General features: G+C 49.9%; 1 protein-coding gene across 2 annotated transcripts in view; it reads right to left on the reverse strand.

Annotated features, from left to right (window-relative positions):
- The window catches only part of CFAP57 (cilia and flagella associated protein 57), an 87,745-nt gene that overhangs the window by 16,919 nt on the left and 52,200 nt on the right, over positions 1–18,626 (reverse strand). For both annotated transcript variants that reach the window (XM_054536692.1, XM_024252728.3), the window contains exons 14-21: positions 17,498–17,591; positions 16,663–16,853; positions 15,962–16,135; positions 14,756–14,914; positions 11,852–11,995; positions 6,366–6,482; positions 4,582–4,716; positions 4,357–4,500 (exon numbers count right to left, since the gene is read on the reverse strand). In XM_054536692.1, coding sequence (XP_054392667.1) covers positions 4,357–4,500; positions 4,582–4,716; positions 6,366–6,482; positions 11,852–11,995; positions 14,756–14,914; positions 15,962–16,135; positions 16,663–16,853; positions 17,498–17,591 — 1,158 coding nt within the window. The remainder of the gene's footprint in view (positions 1–4,356; positions 4,501–4,581; positions 4,717–6,365; positions 6,483–11,851; positions 11,996–14,755; positions 14,915–15,961; positions 16,136–16,662; positions 16,854–17,497; positions 17,592–18,626) is intronic.

Raw genomic sequence — 18,626 nt, forward strand, 5'->3', positions numbered from 1 at the left:
GCAGAACCTAAGGCAGGAAGAGCTTGATGATAACGATAATAAGAGTAACCACAATTCCAAGGGTTGATTGGATCACTGCAAATGTATCAAACAGCATGCATACAGTCCCTCAGTTCATCCTTACACCAACCTTGTGAGGAAACTGAGGCCATACCTCAGTGGTAGAGCTGGGGTCTGAACCCTGTTGTGCCTCCATCCAGAGTGCCCTGTTCCTCCGTGACTACTGCTTTCCAGGCTCTGCTGTCCCCCCTCACATTTATGTCACCTCCATTCCAATACCTTACATAGTATGATGGCCAAGGACACTTCCAATAAGTATAAGTTGGGCTACCTGCAAAATGTTTTCTGGGATGGCCTGTGTTCTGAGGGGTCCCGAGGTCACATTGAGGTCAACCATTTATGCTTTGGATGGCCTTGTGAATTAAAAATGTGAATTCAATGGGTTTGCTGAGCCTTCTCTTCGTGATCTCTCCCTGATCAGTTTGACCTCCAAAATCCCCTCCAGTCCTCCAAACCCCCACCCAGGTCTACACAGCTGCAGAGGAAATCTGACCAGGGGTCCACCAATGTGCCAAGTCTTGGGGGATGTGAAACTGTTTATGGAAAAAGCTTTCTAAGCAAAGGGGCTCTGCCAAGCTGTCCAGGACTGCCTTTGGCCTTTGGAACTGACTGATGACCCTGGCAGGTCTTTCCGACCTCCGTATTGAGCAGAGAAGAGAAGGGAATGCCTACAGCACCCCCTAATGGCATGGCCTGAGTCGATGCCTTTAGAATATGGCAGTACCTCACAGCCTGGAAAAAGCAGGCAACAGATTTATTCCATGGACTTGGAATCCTTGCATCGGTGACATCTTTCTGGAACCCACAGTTAGTGGGCTCACCATCTGCCTAACTGCACAAATGAGCCATCCTGGAATCCTTCTCCCTTCTTTCAACCTTCCTCCCATGTCTAACCTGACATTTCTATTTGTCATTTCTACTCTGAAATGCCTTTTGACACCACAACTTTCCCCTTTCCAAGTCCTTCTCATCTACCCTTAACATGATAGTCATTTCCTAACGGGTTTTTCTGCCACCTGCCTCTTTCCCCACCAGTCTTCCCACCTTGCCAATGGAGTGTTTTGTCTTTTCAAAACAAAGACACCCCTACCTAAGAAACCTTGGGTGGAGCCTGTTTACAGGACAAACTGTACTTTTTGGCATGGCATGGAGGCCCTTTTCAACATGACCCTCAGCCACCAACCATTTCAGTGGGTTCTTCTCCACTTGGACTCTCTTCTCGTGGACTCTTGGGTCTCCAAGCACCTCACAGGCCTCACTTTTCTCTGCTTTTTCTCAGATTGTTCCCACGGCCTGGAAGTCTCTTCCCTGACTTGTTCCATGATCAACCTCTACTCACCCTTCAAGGCTCAGCTCAAATGCCCCTTGCCCCAGAAACCTTCCACAAGTCATGAAGGCATCACTGAACCCCATTTCCAGGATGAGCCCACAGCACTGCATACAATGAGTTGAGGAGTAATTATTTGTATCTGGTCCAGGTTCCCAATGATGAACTCCTTGAGAATAGAAACACCATCATGTTCATCTTGGAATCCTCAGTGACTGACACAGAGCTTGCTGTACAAGAAGCCCTCAAAAAATGTGTACTGAATGAATAAAATGCATGTCCTAGATGTTTGTATCTCATAGCAACTCTTATTTTCATATCTGCCAGTGTGCTGAGGAATGGAGTGGGGAGGCTGAGCTCCTGTCTGAATATACAAATGAGATGGTGACCTCATTTTCTGTTATTTTCTAATGAGTTACTCTTAGATGCCATGTTTGCCGCGGCCTTCCTCAGCCTTTTTGGATTGAAGTGCCAGGGCCATGGCAACTGATGATGAGGTCCAGCTAGTTCCTAACCAGCACACACCAAGGCCACCAACTGAGGGTCTGGAATCAGTTGCGCCATCCACCCTCCACCCTCCACCCCTGCCACCTGCAGTCCACAGGCACCCGTGGCCTATCCTGTGATGGGCTTCTAGACTTTCCCACTGGATTTCTACCTTGGTTCTTGGATAGGTCCTTTGCTTGGATGAAGAGGATGGAAATTGCCTTTTTTTTTTTTTTTTTGAGACGAAGTCTTGCTCTGTTGCCCAGGCTGGAGTGCAGTGGTGCGATCTCGGCTCACTGCAAGCTCTGCCTCCCACGTTCATGCCATTCTCCTGCCTCAGCCTCCAGAGTAGCTGGGACTACAGGTGCCCACCACACGCCCGGCTAATTTTTTGTATTTTTAGTAGATACGGGGTTTCACCATGTTAGCCAGGATGATCTTGATTTCCTGACCTCGCGATCCACCTGCCTTGGCCTCCCAAAGTGCTGGGATTACTGGTATGAGCCACCGCGCCCGGCTGGAAATTGCCTTTATTTTGAGCACTTATTCTGTACCAGGCCAGTGCCTAGTGCCTCATATGGTTGTCCCATTCAATCTTGCAGGAACTCCCCACTCTTAGGTTGGTGTTTTCTTCCCTGTTTTACATATAGGCAAGGTGGCTCCTTGAGTTAAGGAATTTACCCAAGGTCTGCTGGCAGAGGAGTGGCAGAGCAGGGTAAACCAGGGTCGGCACAGTGGTTTTGAAAACTTTTCTTTTTTTTAAATCTTCCAGACTTTTTTCCAACAAAAAGAGCGCCACTGTTAGCAGCAAGCAGTCTCTTTCCGGTTGAAGGGGTGGGGACCCGGAGACCTGCACCCCCTGCCACACCCCCCCCACCCTGGGCCCCTTACTCCCTGCAGTTGCTGGAGTTACTTATTTGGATCCACAGGACTCCCTAGCACATAGGTTACAATGCTGCTGGAGAAAATGTTGTTCCAGGGACCTCACTTGTTGATGGCTCCCTCTGCCAGTCATCACGGAGTGGCAGGGCCGGGCAGGAGGCCCGCTTGGGTCTCTTCTGCTTTCTACCCCACCCTGGCCCAGCACCCTCCGGGGCATGGGGAAGCAGAAGAGGACAGGATGCCCGCCCCAGCAGCCTCATGCTGACACTCACACCCTCTGGCTAGCCTTGATCTTCCTTCTCCTACATCGATGTTTGCTTTGGCTGCTTGGCATGGAGAGAAGGACCCAGTTCCTCAGGCCTGTGCTCTGGTGACAGGGCACAGAGGGTGCTCAGTGATGTCAGCAGCTGACAACTGGTCCTGCTGTCATCCTGGTTTCCCTTCCCTGCTCGCTGCACTCCAGAGCCCCAGGGGGCTCTCCACGCTCTAGGCACTCCAGGCCCTAAGCAGTGGCTCGGTGTGCGGCTGCTGGTGTCTCAGGGCTCCACCAGCTGGAGGCACTTCCATCTCTGGGCCTCCGATGGCTTTCATGGCCAAGGAGTAGGGCAAAGGGTAGATGGACTTGGCTGCTTTTCAGCAGGGACTGGTCGTAAGATGGCATGAGACCAGCCTGCCTGGGTCTGGCCTGAATCACAGTGCGCTCTGCCCAGCTGTGTATGAACTGGCCAAGCTGGGAATTGGTTTGTTTCAATCTAACTGCAACCTGTTCTCATTCCAGTATTTTAATTACGGCATTAAAGAAATGTGAACATAAAAAGGAACGTGCTTTATAAATGTGATTCTGATGTTCCCTTTTGATACTAATTCACATTAATTGCCTCCGATGATACTGAGACCCAAACAGAAATCTGGCAGAAGAATCCCGACTGGCAGTCCTGATAACATGCCTGTGTGGAGGCGGCAATAATGGTGTCAGGCTCTCTGAACGGCCTATGAAGGATCCAGGGAGGTGGGTGTGAGGCGCTTATTAAACCAGAGTGAAGCCAGCTCTGGGAGGGTGTGGCTAACTTGGGACACAAGAGATAAGGGCAGGGACCTCAGGCACCAGAAAAATCAGGTGAGGTGTGGCCACGAGATATGGGTAGCAGAATACAAAGGAGCAAAACAAAGTCAGGTGAAATGAGAGTTGGGAATAGAAGAGAGAGGGGAGAGTGGCTCAGGAGAGCTAAGATGACGTGGATGAAGGTCTAGAGGGCCAAGGGGCTGATGAGAGGAGTGAGGCAGGACACCGGTGTGGTCTGGATAAAGATGGGGTAGAAAAGAGGAACCGGGTATGTGGGGAAGGGAGGCGGGCATTGGTGGGGTGGAGGCTGGGGTGCAGCATGGAAGTGCCTAGAAAACCTCCTAGGTGAGCTCTCAGCCACAGTCACAGCCAAAACGAGCTCAGAGGAGAGGAGCCAAAATAAGACTTTAGGGGGAGCTACTGGGCCCTCAGACACCTGGGGAGCCCTGAAGACAGGTGGTCTCAGAGGGACCCTTGATGGGATCTCTCATCTTGGATGGCTTGGCCTCCACAGGGGCCAAGGGGAGCGTGCAGGTACCTGCATGATGCGGACGTAGTCTGTGCGGTGCAGCTCGCCCTCCTTGACCACCTTCTTCTTCAGAGTGGCCAGGTTCCTCTCCAGGTGCTCCCGCTGCCGGGCATACTCCTGCTGCAGGTCTGTGTTCAGCCCTACGATCTCCACCTGACGGGGCCCAAGAGATTCTCAGCGAGGGAAAGGAGACCCCGGAGGTCAGGGCGTGGCAGGAGGGGAGGCTGAGCTTACCATGTCTGCTCGCTGCACGTACTTCTCAAAGAGACCTCGAACCTTCTCCTTCAGCAGCCGCGGCTCCTGAATATAGGCTACGCAGTTGTGGAGGTCTGTTTTAAACCTTTTAACCAGCGCTTCCAAGTCTCGCTCCTGCAATCAGAGACATTTCCTTCTGGTGCTGTAGGGTGCTCTCCAGGTTGGAGGGGCAGGGGCTGCAGGCAGAGGTTAATGGCACAGAAAGGGAAAAGAGATGCCTCATCTGGGACTTACAGCTGACCGCCAGGGGCCACACTGGGCATAGAAACTTAGATGGGCACACAGCCAACAGGTGGAGGTACGAAAAGTCTCGTGCACCTGCCCTCGGCTGGGCACCCGGCCTGAACAGCCTACATGGGCTTCATCCTTAAGAGCCCACACAGATGGGCTCCTTTATTGACTCTGATTTCCATTCAGGACCACAGGCCTTAAAAGATGAAAGGAAGCTCATGTGGTCACCCATATCCCTTTAGAGCCAAGATAGATGGCATCATTTCTCTCTTGCAGATTCCTGGCCAGGGCTTCCACGTCTCCCAGGTTAGCTCAACCAGTGCTTACCCTTCCCGATAGTCAGGAGCGCTGCTGTGAGTGGGCAGGTTGGTTCATCTACACAGTTGGGCTAGCGTCCCCTCTTCATCATGCTTTTACCTGTCTTCCCCAACCTTGACCTGGAGAAAGTCTCTCCTTTCTCCTTGCCCCCATGGCCCTTTCTACATGTTCCATCGTTTTCTACCTCTCAATATAACTATTAAGCACATGCCACAAATCCCCAATCATCCTCTTCAGCATGGAAAGGGCAGGATCTGTATCAGTTCACGTTTATAGCTCTGCAGCTGCTAGTGTTACCTAGTGCAGAGTTAGTTAATGCTTACTGCAGAGGATGGAAATTTCCAATCTTTTTTTTTTTTAGACGGAGTCTTGCTTTGTCACCCAGGCTGGAGTGCAATGGTGCAATCTTGGCTCACTGCAACCTCCGCCTCCCAGGTTCAAGCAATTCTCCTGCCTCAGTCTCCCAGTTAGCTAGGACTACAGGCACGTGCCACCATGCCTGGCTAATTTTTGTATTTTTAGTAGCGACAGGGTTTCACTATGTTGGCCAGGCTAGTCTTGAACTCCTGACCTCATGATCCGCCTGCCTCGGCCTCCCAAAGTGCTGGGATTACAGGCATGTGCCTGGACGGAAAGTTCCAATCTTATTCAACAAATGTTAAGGAGTGGCCTGTGCTAGGGAGGAGGGCACAACTGTGTCCTGGCCCACGTCCAGAAAACCTAGATTCCATTATTAGCTCTGTGTGTATTACCTAGCTGTGGGTGCTGGGTGAAGTTTCTTAACCTCCCAATTTTTGGGGCCTAATTTTTCTTATTTATAACATAGAGAAACGGGAATCGATGACCTTTCAGGTTCCTTTGGCCTCGGCAATTTTTTGGTCATCAAAGCCTTAAACCAGCGGCAACAAATTGCCTCTCTGAGCACGTACTTTCCTCCTCCAAAGAAGCCAAATGCTACAAATATTCCTGCCATGCTGGCTTCCCACCTCCTTGATCACTTACCCAAAGTCATTTTATAGTCTCAGATGAGTTCAGTGATATAAATCTACATGGGCCTGAAATCAGGCAGGGCTGGGAGCAAGTAAAGAATGTGAGTTAAAATGGGAAACATATCCTCGCAGTGGGCTGGCTCTGCCTCTTGGAAGCCAGCTGCCCATTGCAGATAGGTGCCAGATCCCAAATCCAAGAACTGCCAGACTCTGAAACCCTCACACCTTCTGTCTCTCTCTGCGCATCTCCTGATCGGTGGCTCTCAGTTTCTGCCACAATTCTGTGATGTTCAGCTCCAGTTGAGTGTTCTGCTTATGGAAATTCTCCAGTTCGGCTTCCATCTGTAGAGAACAAGGGAAAAGAGTCAAGAAGAAGAAAGTTAGGTAATGAAAACTGTATTTGAGAACTGTAGTCTTTCAGTGGGGACGCCGCCCCTGTTACCTGGGCATTTCTTTTCTCATCCCCTTCTGTGTCCTCTGGATCAAAACCTTTCTTCTACTTGCTTTCCTAACAGCTCCCCACCCCTGGACTGATATGCTAAACCAGCATCACGTGTTTCCACGGCCAGGCTGGGAAGTTTTCCCTCTGAGTCTCTTTCCCTTTCCTTCAACAATGCTGATTATTTTATTTTCTTGAATTCCTTATAAATTGGTGACACCCGAGCACTGGAACCTCAACTCTCACCTGAGGCAGGGTTCCCCAGAAAAGCACCTTCCTCGCTTGCTTTGTGAAGTTGTATGAGTGAATCTCGACCCTCTGGGGCCACTTTAGAATGGGGTCATTCTAAAGCAGAAAGTTTGGAGGGACCAACATGTGGGCACCACCCATCTAAGGCATAAAACAGGAAAGGGGAAGCTGAGAAGGGGCCTCAGCCTCATCATTCTGTTGAAAGGTCTTAAAAAGTACAACTGAGAAGTGTCCTGTCTTCACAAGAAAAATAAGAAACCACCAGTGAGCTTCTGAAATACATTTTTTTTAGATGGAGTCTTGCTCTGTTGCCGAGGCTGGAGTGCAGTGGTGCGATCTCTTTCTCGGCTCACTGCAACCTCCGCCTCCGGGTTCAAGAATTTTCTAGCCTTAGCCTCCTGAGTAGCTGGGATTACAGGCAACTGCCACCATGCCCAACTAATTTTTTTTTTTTTTTTTTTTGTATTTTTAGGAGAGACAGGGTTTCACCATGTTGCCCAGGCTGGTCTTGAACTCCTGACCTCAAGTGATCTGCCCACCTCGGCTTCCCAAAGTGCTGGGATTACAGGCATGAGCCACTGTGCCCGGGCTGAAAGATTTTTTAAAAATTCACTGTTGCATTTATATTAACCAAAGTCATGGGAATGACAACTGGAGTGTCCAATTAGGATGAGACTAGCTGTGCATGAGCTTTCATTGACCTAATTCCTAATGACTTATGGACTAAATCTGGTGGACACTAGTATTTCTGATAAGAGGGAGGTTTGCTGACTGTTTTGGGATCATTCACTGGGTTTTTTCACGGCTAGGTAGAGTAGACCCTCCCCCTCTAGTCTATCCCAGGCCCTTTGGTCAAATTTCAAGGCTCTTGGTAACCTTCTGGAGGGTGCCAGGAGGCCCTAATGAACCACATCCATGCTCTAGACACAAAGGGGCAGCTTTTAGAAGAAGGTTTTCCTCCTTATTGGAAGCATTTTGTATAGACAGAATAGCCCTCTGACCCAAAGCCTGGCATAAAGGTGGCACTCAAATATTTGATGAATGAACGAATAATGGCAAGTGTGGTGGGCAAAGGAGAGCAATAGTGAGGGACACGAGAAGAGCCTGAAACACCCTGCTTCTGGAAGAGGAATGATAAGATAAGAAGGCAGTGTTGGCAGAGTTATATAGAACCACCTTGTAGGGGACACACATTGAGTGTGGGTATTTGCACAGCTAAAGAATGTGCCCATTAGAAAGGGTCATGCAGCTTGTTGTAGACTTAGAGATCCAAGGCTGATTAAGAAGTAGTTTCTGCCTTCAAGAGGCCTCAGGTCTGCAAGGATAAGAAAGAAGTAAATCAGAAATTCAGGTGGAGTAGGATAAACACTGCAGTCAAGGCAGAAAGCACTATGTGTACACAGAGGAGGTGAGCAGGCAGCACCCAAAAAGATGGGATGCGTCCACTGGATTTGGGAGGAAGAATAAGTATTAGAGGACAAAAGGGGAAAGAATTCCAGGCAGACAGAACAGCCTGCACACAGAGAGGACCAGAGGCATGGGCAGCCTGGCGCATCTCTGCAGGCTACAAGTGGCTTAGGGTGGCTGCAGGAGCAGGGATTTGAAGAAGGGGGAGAGGGGAGGGACAGGAGAGGCTGGCTGAGCTAGGTCATGCAGGACCCAAGGGCAGAAGCTCAAATGGTGAGAAGTCTGCCTTTATCCTGAAAGCTCGGAGAGCTGCTGAAGGCTTAGACTAGGAGTGGAATGATGTAATTTGCATCTTAGAGGGCCTGATGCAGAGGTTCTGCTGAAAAGAGCAAGATGGGGGCCAGGCAGACCAGTCAGAAGGCTGCCAGTTTGGCTGAGGAGACAGATGATAGCGTCCTAGGCCAAGGCAATGGCAGCTGGAAGAGAGAAAGGGGGCTTCTGTTTGCGGGGCTCCTGAAGATCATGTCTGAGTGCCTCATTCTCTAAATCTCAGGCCAGCAGTGACAGATGAGGTTAGCAGGGAGGGCATACAGGAGTATATTGTTTACTTCTGTTCATTTTTCCCCCAGGCAAAGACTCATACTACTCTGAGAATAAAAATAATCTGTTTATAGAAAAATTGGGAAATATGTCAAATCTGAGTAGCTGGCTGGACAGCCAGAAGCCTAGCCCCTTATGTGGAAACAAGCATCTTTTCCCAGTGTGGAAATTCCATCTACTTTTCCATGTGTTTTTCATCACACTCAGAGATTCTCAATGGGGCTCACGCAGCAGGGTAGAAAGCATTGTGCCCCCCCAGGGGACCTCTGGCAAGATCTGAAGGCATTTTTTAGTTTTAACACCCTGGATAGGGAGTGCTTTTGGGATCTAGCACGTAGAGACCAGGGATGCTGCTAAACATCCTACAATATACAGGACAGACCCTCCACGACAGAGAATTACCTACCTCAAAATAGTAGTAGTGCTGAGCTTGAGAAACCCTGCCCTAGTAAATGAGTGTCAACGAAAACGACAAGCCTCGGGAAACCTCTCCCCTAGGCAGGGCAAAGGGACCCTTGGATCATCAGAACCAAGTTGGAAAAAGAGTATGTGAGGGGAGGTACCTGAATCAGGAAGTGTTATTAGAGGTTGCAGCTCTACAAATGAGCCGAGGGCTTGAGGCTTCCTTCCTGGGAGAAAAAGACCTTTACAGGAGATCCACAGTGCATGAACCAAAGGTGTCTATGACCCCCAGAGGGAAGCCCCAAGGTCAGAGGCTCCCGGAGGCACCCAGGCCCAGATATCAGCCCTGACAGCAACTGGCACCAGCGAAAGGAGGTAGGAGGGATCCTGCTGGAATCACTCCCAAGGTGCAAGTGTATTCCCTGCTGAGCATCAAGGCCATGGTTGGCCCCTGTTACTGCCAAAGAAGGTGAATGGTCCCCCCAGGTGTGTTGGTGGGGGAAGTAAGCTGACCATTAGCAAACAACGGACCCGACCTGAAATGCAGCTGACAAATGTGTCAAATGAGGAGGGAGAAAGGGGGCAGTGATTTCCAGGGGCCCGTGGTGTGCTGGCCCTCCAGGTGGGTGGGGCCTCTGCTCTTCCTGTCATCTTCTCAGGCTGCTATGGTCTGATGAATATTGCTGCCCTCCACCCCAAATTCCTATGGTGAAACCTAACTCCCAAAGTGATGGGATTAGGAGGTCAGGTCTTTGGGAGGTGATCAGGTCACAAGGGCAGAGCACTCACAAATGGGATTTGTGCCCTTGTACGAGAGGCTGGAGGGAGCTTGTTTGCCCCCTTTTGCCCTTCCATCACATGAGGACACATAGCAGGTGCCATCCAAGAGGAATAGGCCTGGACACCAAATCTGCTGGAGCCTTGGTCTTAGACTTCCCAGCTTCCAGTACTTTCAGCAATACATTTCTGTTGGCCATAAATTACCCCTTCTAAAGTATTTTATTATAGCACCCCAAATGGACTGACAGCTGCCACTTTGGGGCCCTGAAATCACTCAAGAATGGTAGGAGGCCCCGTGGAGGCAGGTCTGTGGTCAGCTGGGGGCATCCTTTTTCTTCCCAGAAGCCAGGGAAAAAGTCATTGTCACAAGGACATACCCTCTCTGGGCCCCCGGCCCTGGACTGATCTCCACCTAGCTTCTTTACTGGGCCTACCAGAGCAAAGGCGTCATCGGACAGACCGGCACCCCCATGGCTCTGGCACTTCTAGTTGGGTCATCAGTGCTCTCTGACACCTTTGTATCTGTTATCCTGGCTCAGCACAATTAGAGAAGATGGAGGGGGAGCAGAAGCCTATTTTGTCTAGGGCGGTCAGGGAAGGCATTATAGGCTGAGACCTGAAAGATGCAAAGAAGCCAGCCATGTGGCGATCTGGGGGAAGAGCCTTCCAGGCAGAGGCAGCAGCACTGCAGAGATCCTGAGATGGAAAAGCGTGACTTACAGGAACTGTCAGAAAGCCAGTGGGCTGGAGCAGGGAGGGGGAGCTGCGAGAGGAGGCTGGAGAGGCAGGGAGAGGCAGGAAGAGGCTGGATCACACAGGACCTTGTGGGCCTGACTGGGACTTTGGATTTTATTGTAGGTGGGATGGGACCCCACTGGGGAGTTCACTCAGGCCTCTATGTGGAGACCAGACTGGAGGCTGGAGTCCAGTCCAGATAAGAGATGGTGGCTGCTTGTACCAGGGTGATAGCAGCAGCGGGAAAGGAGGGTTTGATGTGAGATATGTTTTGGCAATTGATCAGATAGATGTTGGTGATGATTTGGATAAGGAGTTAAGAGAAGTGAAGAATCAAGAAAGACTTCTGCATTTCTGCATTAAGTAACTGGGTGGATCATGGACCACTAACTGAGAAAGGGAAAATTGGAGGAAGGGGGAGAGAAAAATCAAGAATTCGGTTTTAGATCAACATGGACTTCACTGTCAGCTCAGCAGGGGAGGCTGATGGGGAAACACACGTTGCAGGGAAAGGTGGTGTGTGGTGGGGGGCACGGGGAACCTCGCAGGATTCTCAGAAACCCTTGTCCAATTGATCTTGCTTCTAATCTCGCCTCTCTACCTTCATCCTGTTTGCTTCCCAGAACATATTCTTAATTATGCCACTCTTCTGCTCAAGAGCCTCTGATGACTTCTCATTCCTTATCAGATGAAGTCCAAACACCATGGGCTCGCCTAGGGTCTCAACCAACATTTCCAGTTTGAGAAAAAATGAACTAGGATAGCCTGTTGGCTGAGTACACACTGCCCTCTGGTGGCCAAATTCCCAATAGCTGCATCTCCCTTAGGAGGGCACAGAACACTGCACACTGAGGCACGGGTAGGGCCATCTCCAGGTCCTGTGGCAAGTTAACTCCCAAGCGATTTGCTTTTGGACAGCTGAGCCTGCAGCGGGGCCACGGTCTTCCCTGTTGCACCCCTGTGGACTGGAGGCTGCACATACCTTGGGAGCAGAGAGGACTGTGAGGAGAGCTTCTCCTCAGTCCCTGAGGCCAGCTAGCCAATTGTGGAAGAAGAGAAGAGGGTCTGAGAGGCCAGAGTGTTGCAAATGGCTTCTTACCTCCTGAATCTGTTCCTTCATCACTCTGATCTCATTCTCTCGAGGTTCTATTTGCTTCTTCAACTCCTTTATTTTGTAGTCAAGCACAAACTTGAATTTCCCTAGTTCTTGATTTTTCTTTTTCAGATCATAAATTCGCTTCTCCTGGGGGTGAGATGAGAGAGAAGTGAGAGATATCGTAAGGCCCTGGTATACTGCAGCCTTTTAGGGCAAAGAGCACGAAGACTGTGACTCTCCTGGCTGAAGAGGTTCAACCAGGAGACTCCTCTCCTCCCTTCGTCAGTACAGAGGCTGGCACTCCCCCCATGGGGCTACAGCACAGACCCCTCAGCCTCTGTACCAGGACTCTCATGCATTCACTCACTCATTCATATGAGGTTGTGAACAGCGGTATTTTCCAACGGTGGCCCCCACAGCATCTCCCGCCCCACAATCCAGCTGTTCTACAGTGCGACCTTGCTGCTTCTCCATCAGGAGGTGGAAGTGAATCCCCTTCCCTTGCATTTGCCTTGACTTGTGACTTGTTCGAAACCCAAATAATGCAGCAGAAGGAGACTGTGTGGCTTCCAAGGCTAGGCCAAAAAAGGCCAAGCAGCTTTTATCTGGCTCTCTTGGGACACCTGCATTGGGGGAGGGCATCTGCTATGTAAGAAGTCCAACTACACTGAGACGTCCAGGCTGGTGGGCACATTAGGGGCTCTGATAAAAAGACCCAGCTGAGCCTAGCCTCTCAGACACCCCTGCCAAGGTGCCAGACATGTGACTGAAGAAGCCACATTTTGGATGTTGATCTTCTAGCCTCCAGCTGTTTTGAGTCACCCCCCATATTCCCAGCTAAGGCCCCAGACATCGGGGACAGAGATAAGCCATCCTTTTGTACCCTGTCCAGATTCCATATCTGTAGAACCTGTAAGCAGAATAAAATAGTTGCTTTCAATCACTAAGTTTTTCTTTTTGAGACAGGGTCTCACTCTGTCACCCAGGCTAGATCGCAGTGGCATGATCTCGGCTCACTGCAACCTCTGCTTCTCAAGTTCAAGCGATTCTCCTGCCTCAGCCTCTAGAGTAGCTGGGATTACAGGTATGTGCCACCACTCCCGGCTAATTTTTATATTTTTAGTAGAGACGGGGTTTCACCATGTTGGCCAGGCTGGTCTCGAACTCCTGACCTCAAGTGATCCACCTGCCTCTGCCTCCCAAAGTGCTGGTGTGAGCCACCACACCTGGCCTCAATTAGTAAGTTTTATGGTTAATTTGTTACATGGCGATGGTAATCAGAACACAACTATATCCATCCATCAAACATTTACTGAATGAAGATCTTTTGTCAAGTATTGGGTTTCCAAATATAAATACAACACAGTCCCTTGCCCTTAAAAGAAAACACTCGTTGGGAAAGAAGACACAGAAGCAAATCTAAGCCTAAAATGTGATAAATGTTGTAAAGCACAGAAGGCAAAGTATATATTGAGGGTGCTGAGAACGACTGGCTTGAGAGCCAAGTGGTGGTTGACGGGGGAAGTGAGAGGTGAGGCTGGGGAAATACAAGAGGGAGGTGAGGGTCTTCATGTTGGGGGAAAGAGTTCAGAATTTATCTCCTAGGCCAGGGGTTGGCAAACTACAGCCTGTGGGCCACATTGGGCCTGCTGTCTATTTCTGTAAAACTTTATTGGAACACAGCCAAGTTAATTGATTAATGTTTGTTTATGGGTGGTTTCACACTACGGCAGCAGTGTTGATTCGTTGAGACAGACCACATGGCCTCCAAAGCCAAAAATATTTACTACCTAGGCCTTTACAGAAAGAACATGCTGACCCCTGCTGTAGCAATGGGGAGCTGTGAGGGCTTTGAGCAGGAGAGTGGCAGCATTGCACCTGTACCCTGCCAGTCCATGGTGGTGGGAGGTGGGAAGTGAGGCCATTAGACTGCTTAGGAGGCTGTTGCCATTTTCTACGTGAGGAGGACTTCGTCTCTTTCTTGTCAAAGCCCCCTTTGAGAATCTGAACAGAGCTTTGGATCCTCCCTAAAAACAAACAAACAAACAAACAAACAAAACCCCGGATATGTACACCGACACTCACATGCAGAAATGACATCCAGGCATGATCCCATGATCCCATGTAATCCTTACAAGACCCCTTGAGGTGGTTATCATACCCATTTTATAGGTGAGAAAATGAAGGCTTAGAGAAGTTCCTCGAGGTGCAATGGCCAGTAAATGGAACCTGTGCCAGACCTAGTTCCCTAACACTGAAGCCCACGTCCTCGGGCCTTGGAGAATTCCACCTGCCTTGGGCTGCGGTGGCAGAGGGGATGGAGAGGAGGGCACGGAATCTGGATGTGCTCAGGAGGATGATACTACATACTGGGTATTAAGGTATCTGCCCCACAGAATGTGATGTCTCTGCCCTCTGAGTGTTTTGTAAGAAAGGCATCCCAAAAGTGGAAGCAGCCTCCTGGACAGGGTCAACCCCAGGACAGTCCCTCTGCGACAGGGGGACCATGTGGGCAGTGCGGCAAGTGAGCTGCCCCCAGCCCGTGGGGAAGTGCCTCCGAGGATGCCTGGAGCAGTGGAGTCAGCTGACTCAGGTTCTTATTGCAGCCTGTCACCTATTGAAGTGTGTGACCCTGGGCAAGATACCCAGCCTCTTGGAGTTCAGCTTCCCGAACCATAACTCTGGGTTCTCAAGCCCCCTGGGTTGTTGGCAGAACTGAATGTGATGTGTTGACAGCGATTAGCCCAGTGCCAAGCACACAACGGGCACTTCACTGATGGCTGCTTCCCCCATCAAGTTAAAGAAATGCATCCTGAGAAGCTAGGGACCCTCTCTCCCCTGAGCTTTGCCTTCCTCGCCTTGGCCCATCCGGCCGTAGCTGAGGGAGGACAGAAGGAGAGCTGTCACCTTGTCTTGAATAGTCTCGTCTCTTTCCTGGATCTCTCGCTTGAGGCCTTGGATGTCCTTCTCCAGAGACTTAATGACTCCTTGCAGCTTCATCTGCTCTCCTTTTAGGGTCTCGATGTCATTGGTTCGTTCTTCAATCTCCTTCTGTAGGCTGCTGAACTAGAAAAGCGAACAGCAACAACAAAGACCACTAAAGTCAGAACTCATCTCCGTCCCTCCCACTGTCTCAATGTAAGGGGCTCCCCACCACCGGCCACCTTCTGTGGACTGAAAACACTTAGCACTCAACATTTCTGGGATTTTAGGAGTGAATATCTGGAGCATTTGGGACAGTTCAGGAATTTCCCAGGCCTAATGGATGATGTAGTATTCTGTCCCATAACATCCAGGCCCATTCCCCATATGAGAGGACTGACTGTCTTCACAAGAGGCTCCGGAGACTGGTACACCAAGTGGACCAGAGACTTCTGTGACCACACTGATCTTGAAAAGCTGGGATCCACACTGTATCAAGGTCACAGAAAGTGGGCCCTAACTGATGAGCCATCTTAGCCATGACCACGAAGGGAAGACTGATTGTCCCCTGGATTTACTAGTGTGCTTTCTAATAGGAAGAAACTTCAGCTTGCTTTGAACTTAGCTTCTCCAGGGCTAAATGTTTTGGGGAAGCTGAGTTGAATCCTCCCTCACCCCTGATGGTGAGTGAACTAAAAACATCTTCCCCACTTTGTAAACTAAGCATCCTACACCCTCATTCCCTCTCCCACCCGCGGTGCTGAACAGGAGCCACCCACGACTCCCTGGACCAAGAGCCTGAGGATGCCTCCAGGCCAAGACTTCATCTATTCATCCCCAGAAGACCTTATTTCCATTTCCATTTTCATCGGAGGGTTATCTCAGAAAACATTGACTGAATCCTACTTGCCAGTAAGTGAAAACTAGAAAGCCTCTGTCTGCACACGGGGAACCCCAATATCCTGTGAAAAGGAGAGCAGGGAAGCCCGTGCGGCTGCCTTTCCGAGGACATGGTGGGGGGGGTCCGTCTGCGTGAGGGTGCACTGGCTGGTGCTCTTCTCCCAGCCTGCTCGCTGAAGATGGGGACAGGCAGGACCCTGGCCAGCACCCCCAGGCCGGTCAGTCCACCCACCCCAGCTTTCTCTGCAACACCCTCGCCCACCCCAGGTCTCTCAGAGAACAGCCTGCTACCTTCTTCCTCATGATGCCTGTTTCTCCCTTGAGCCGCAGGTTTGATTCCTTTTCATCCCGAAGCTTTTTCTCATACTTGGTTTTGATATCTTGGATTTCTCGGTCTTCATCTTCCTCAATCTGCTTCTTGGTCTCTTCAAACTCCCGCAGCTGCTGCCTGACGTCTTCCTGTGCCTGGCTCAGAGAGAGTGGGCGTGTGGTCAGGGGAGAAGGGACTCACGCACCTTTGTGCCAACAGGGCTTGAGGTGAGATGAGCATGGGGACCTGTCCCAGGGAGTCGGAGGCGAGTGTCATTCCAGAAACGGAGACCATGGCCACAGGGCCCTTGACCTGTCCACCTTCTTCCCGTCTGTCCTGTCTTCCTGCCACCCCTCTTTTCCTACCAAATCAGGCCTCATGTCCACCACTTCAACCCCAATGTTACCAACACCCCATCCCTGTTCTCCTTTGGTCTTGTTCACTGGACACCCAGCCTTCCTATATTTTTCTGTCACAGAACTTGTGACAGTCATAATGTTATATTTACTTGCGATGTTGTTTGGCTGTCTCTCCCATTAGATATAAGTTCCTTGGGGGTAGAAACCATGTCTGACCCAGTGTACAACACATCCTGGCATACAGTGGCTATGCCATGGAGATCTGAGTGAATGGGTGGCTTTTCTCTGTGAAAGGGAGGCACAGCATGGCTTCCTGTGAGTACCTCTTCCAGAAGTGTGGTTTTCTCCTGCAGTTTTGCCTCATAAAACTCAGTCAGCTCCTCCAGGGCCTGGCTCTTGGTCTCATCGTTATCCCGGAGCTGTTTTTCATACTCCTCCTGCATCCTCTGAGACTTGAGCTGCAGCTCCTGGTACTTCTCGTATTCTAGAAGCAACTTTTGGTTGTTGCAACATTCTGGAGAGAAGCAAGGAAGGTATTTAAGGTGGGAGAGCAGCACTTGCTTCAGGGACACCCAGGAGCCTTGGGCGCTCTCCCGGCCCTTCCAGCACCAGCTGGAGCAGCTGCCTCCAGAGCCAAGATTCAAATGCCTGCCTGGCTTCCTCGACGCCAACCCCTCATCCCATCATCTCATCAGGTAGCCAAACTCCCTGCCTGCCTGCTCTGGGAAGAAAAGTTTCCAGGAAAGCACAGAGTGGTATTTGGGGACTCAGGGCCAAGAAGAATATCCTGAGTGTGAAAAATAAGTATTAGGACTCCCGCTTTATAGCAGAGTAAAGTGAGGGTCGGTAAGTTTAGGTGACTCCCCAGAGCACCTGGCAAGTACGTGGTGAGCCTGGGACCCAAGGCAAGACTATCAGGTTCCAAACTTGACCTTTTCCATGTCTCCTACTTTCATGCAATAGGTGTTTAATGTGCTTAGTGAATGAGTAAAAACACAGAATTGAAAACCACGGTGAGTTCCAGGGGATACATGTAGCCTGTTTTTAGACAAGGCCATATTCCCTGAGACCTCTACTGTGTCTGGGGGACTCTTGAGTGTTTCCCCATAACCTAGCTCTTCCAACCCTAACCAACGAGGCCTCTACTTGTGGGCTCACCCAGGTCTTGCAGTTCCCGGCTTTGCTTGTCTAGGAGGTCTTCTATGTGCTCACGGTGATAAACATCCTGCTTCTCTTTTTCTGTTCTTAAGACCTAAAACAGAGTCACATTTCCTCATTTACACACATCTGCTGAAAGCACTACTAGGGCAGGAACTGATTTTACAAGTAACACCCTCCTTCACTCACAAACATTTCTCAAGCCCTTATTTTGCACCAAGCACTGTTCTATGAAGCAACAACCACATTGTCACTTTTTATTTATGTTATATTCTGCTCTAAAAGCTCTATACTGTTCCTGTTTCTATTCTTGCTACTAAATGGGTTTGTCAATGATGAGTTCAGTTTTGGACACGTGTCAAAAGGACTTCTGGGTGAAAAAGTAGGGATTTATTTGAATCCTCTGTTGCCGGCACATTGCTGTCAACAAAATCCTTGGGTGTGCTCATGGGTAAGCTTCTGAGGAAGTGTTTTCTTTAACTGAGCAGGAAAGCTTTCAGGCTTCGGGGGCGAATTGGAGGTGGTGTGCCATCTTCAGGACCTAACTTTGCGCCTGGCTTATATAGAACACCAAATAAATGTTTGTTGGCTAAATGAATAAAATTATAAAGTGAATTAATTAATACAATTAATAGCCAAGGTTTTTCTTTCTTTCTTTTTTTTTAGCCAAACTTTATGACCCATAGACATTAAAGAAACAAATATCCCTCAAGCACACAATTGGGAATTTTTTTAGGGGGTGAAGGACAGGGCCTTGCTCTGTCATCCAGGCTGGAGTGCAGTGCTGAGATCATGACTCACTGCAGCCCCCACCTCCCAGGCTCAAGCAATCCTCCCATCCCAGCCTCCCAAGTAGCTAGAACTATAGGCACATGCCACCATGGCAGACTCATTTTTTATTTTACGTAGAGACACGGTCTCACTATGTTGCCCATGCTGGTCTCAAGCTCTCGGATACAAGCGATCCTCCTGCCTAGGCCTTCCAAAGTGTTAGGATTATAGGGGTGAGCCACCTTGCCCAGTGGGGATTTCAGATAGGAGTCCGGATTTGTGTAGAACAAAGAAAAGAATCTGGGAGAGTCCCAGACCAAATCTAACTATGTAAAGGCCATGTAGACTAATTTTAACT

The sequence above is a fragment of the Pongo abelii genome, chromosome 1, assembly GCF_028885655.2.
Source record: "Pongo abelii isolate AG06213 chromosome 1, NHGRI_mPonAbe1-v2.0_pri, whole genome shotgun sequence".
Taxonomy (NCBI): Eukaryota; Metazoa; Chordata; class Mammalia; order Primates; family Hominidae; genus Pongo; species Pongo abelii.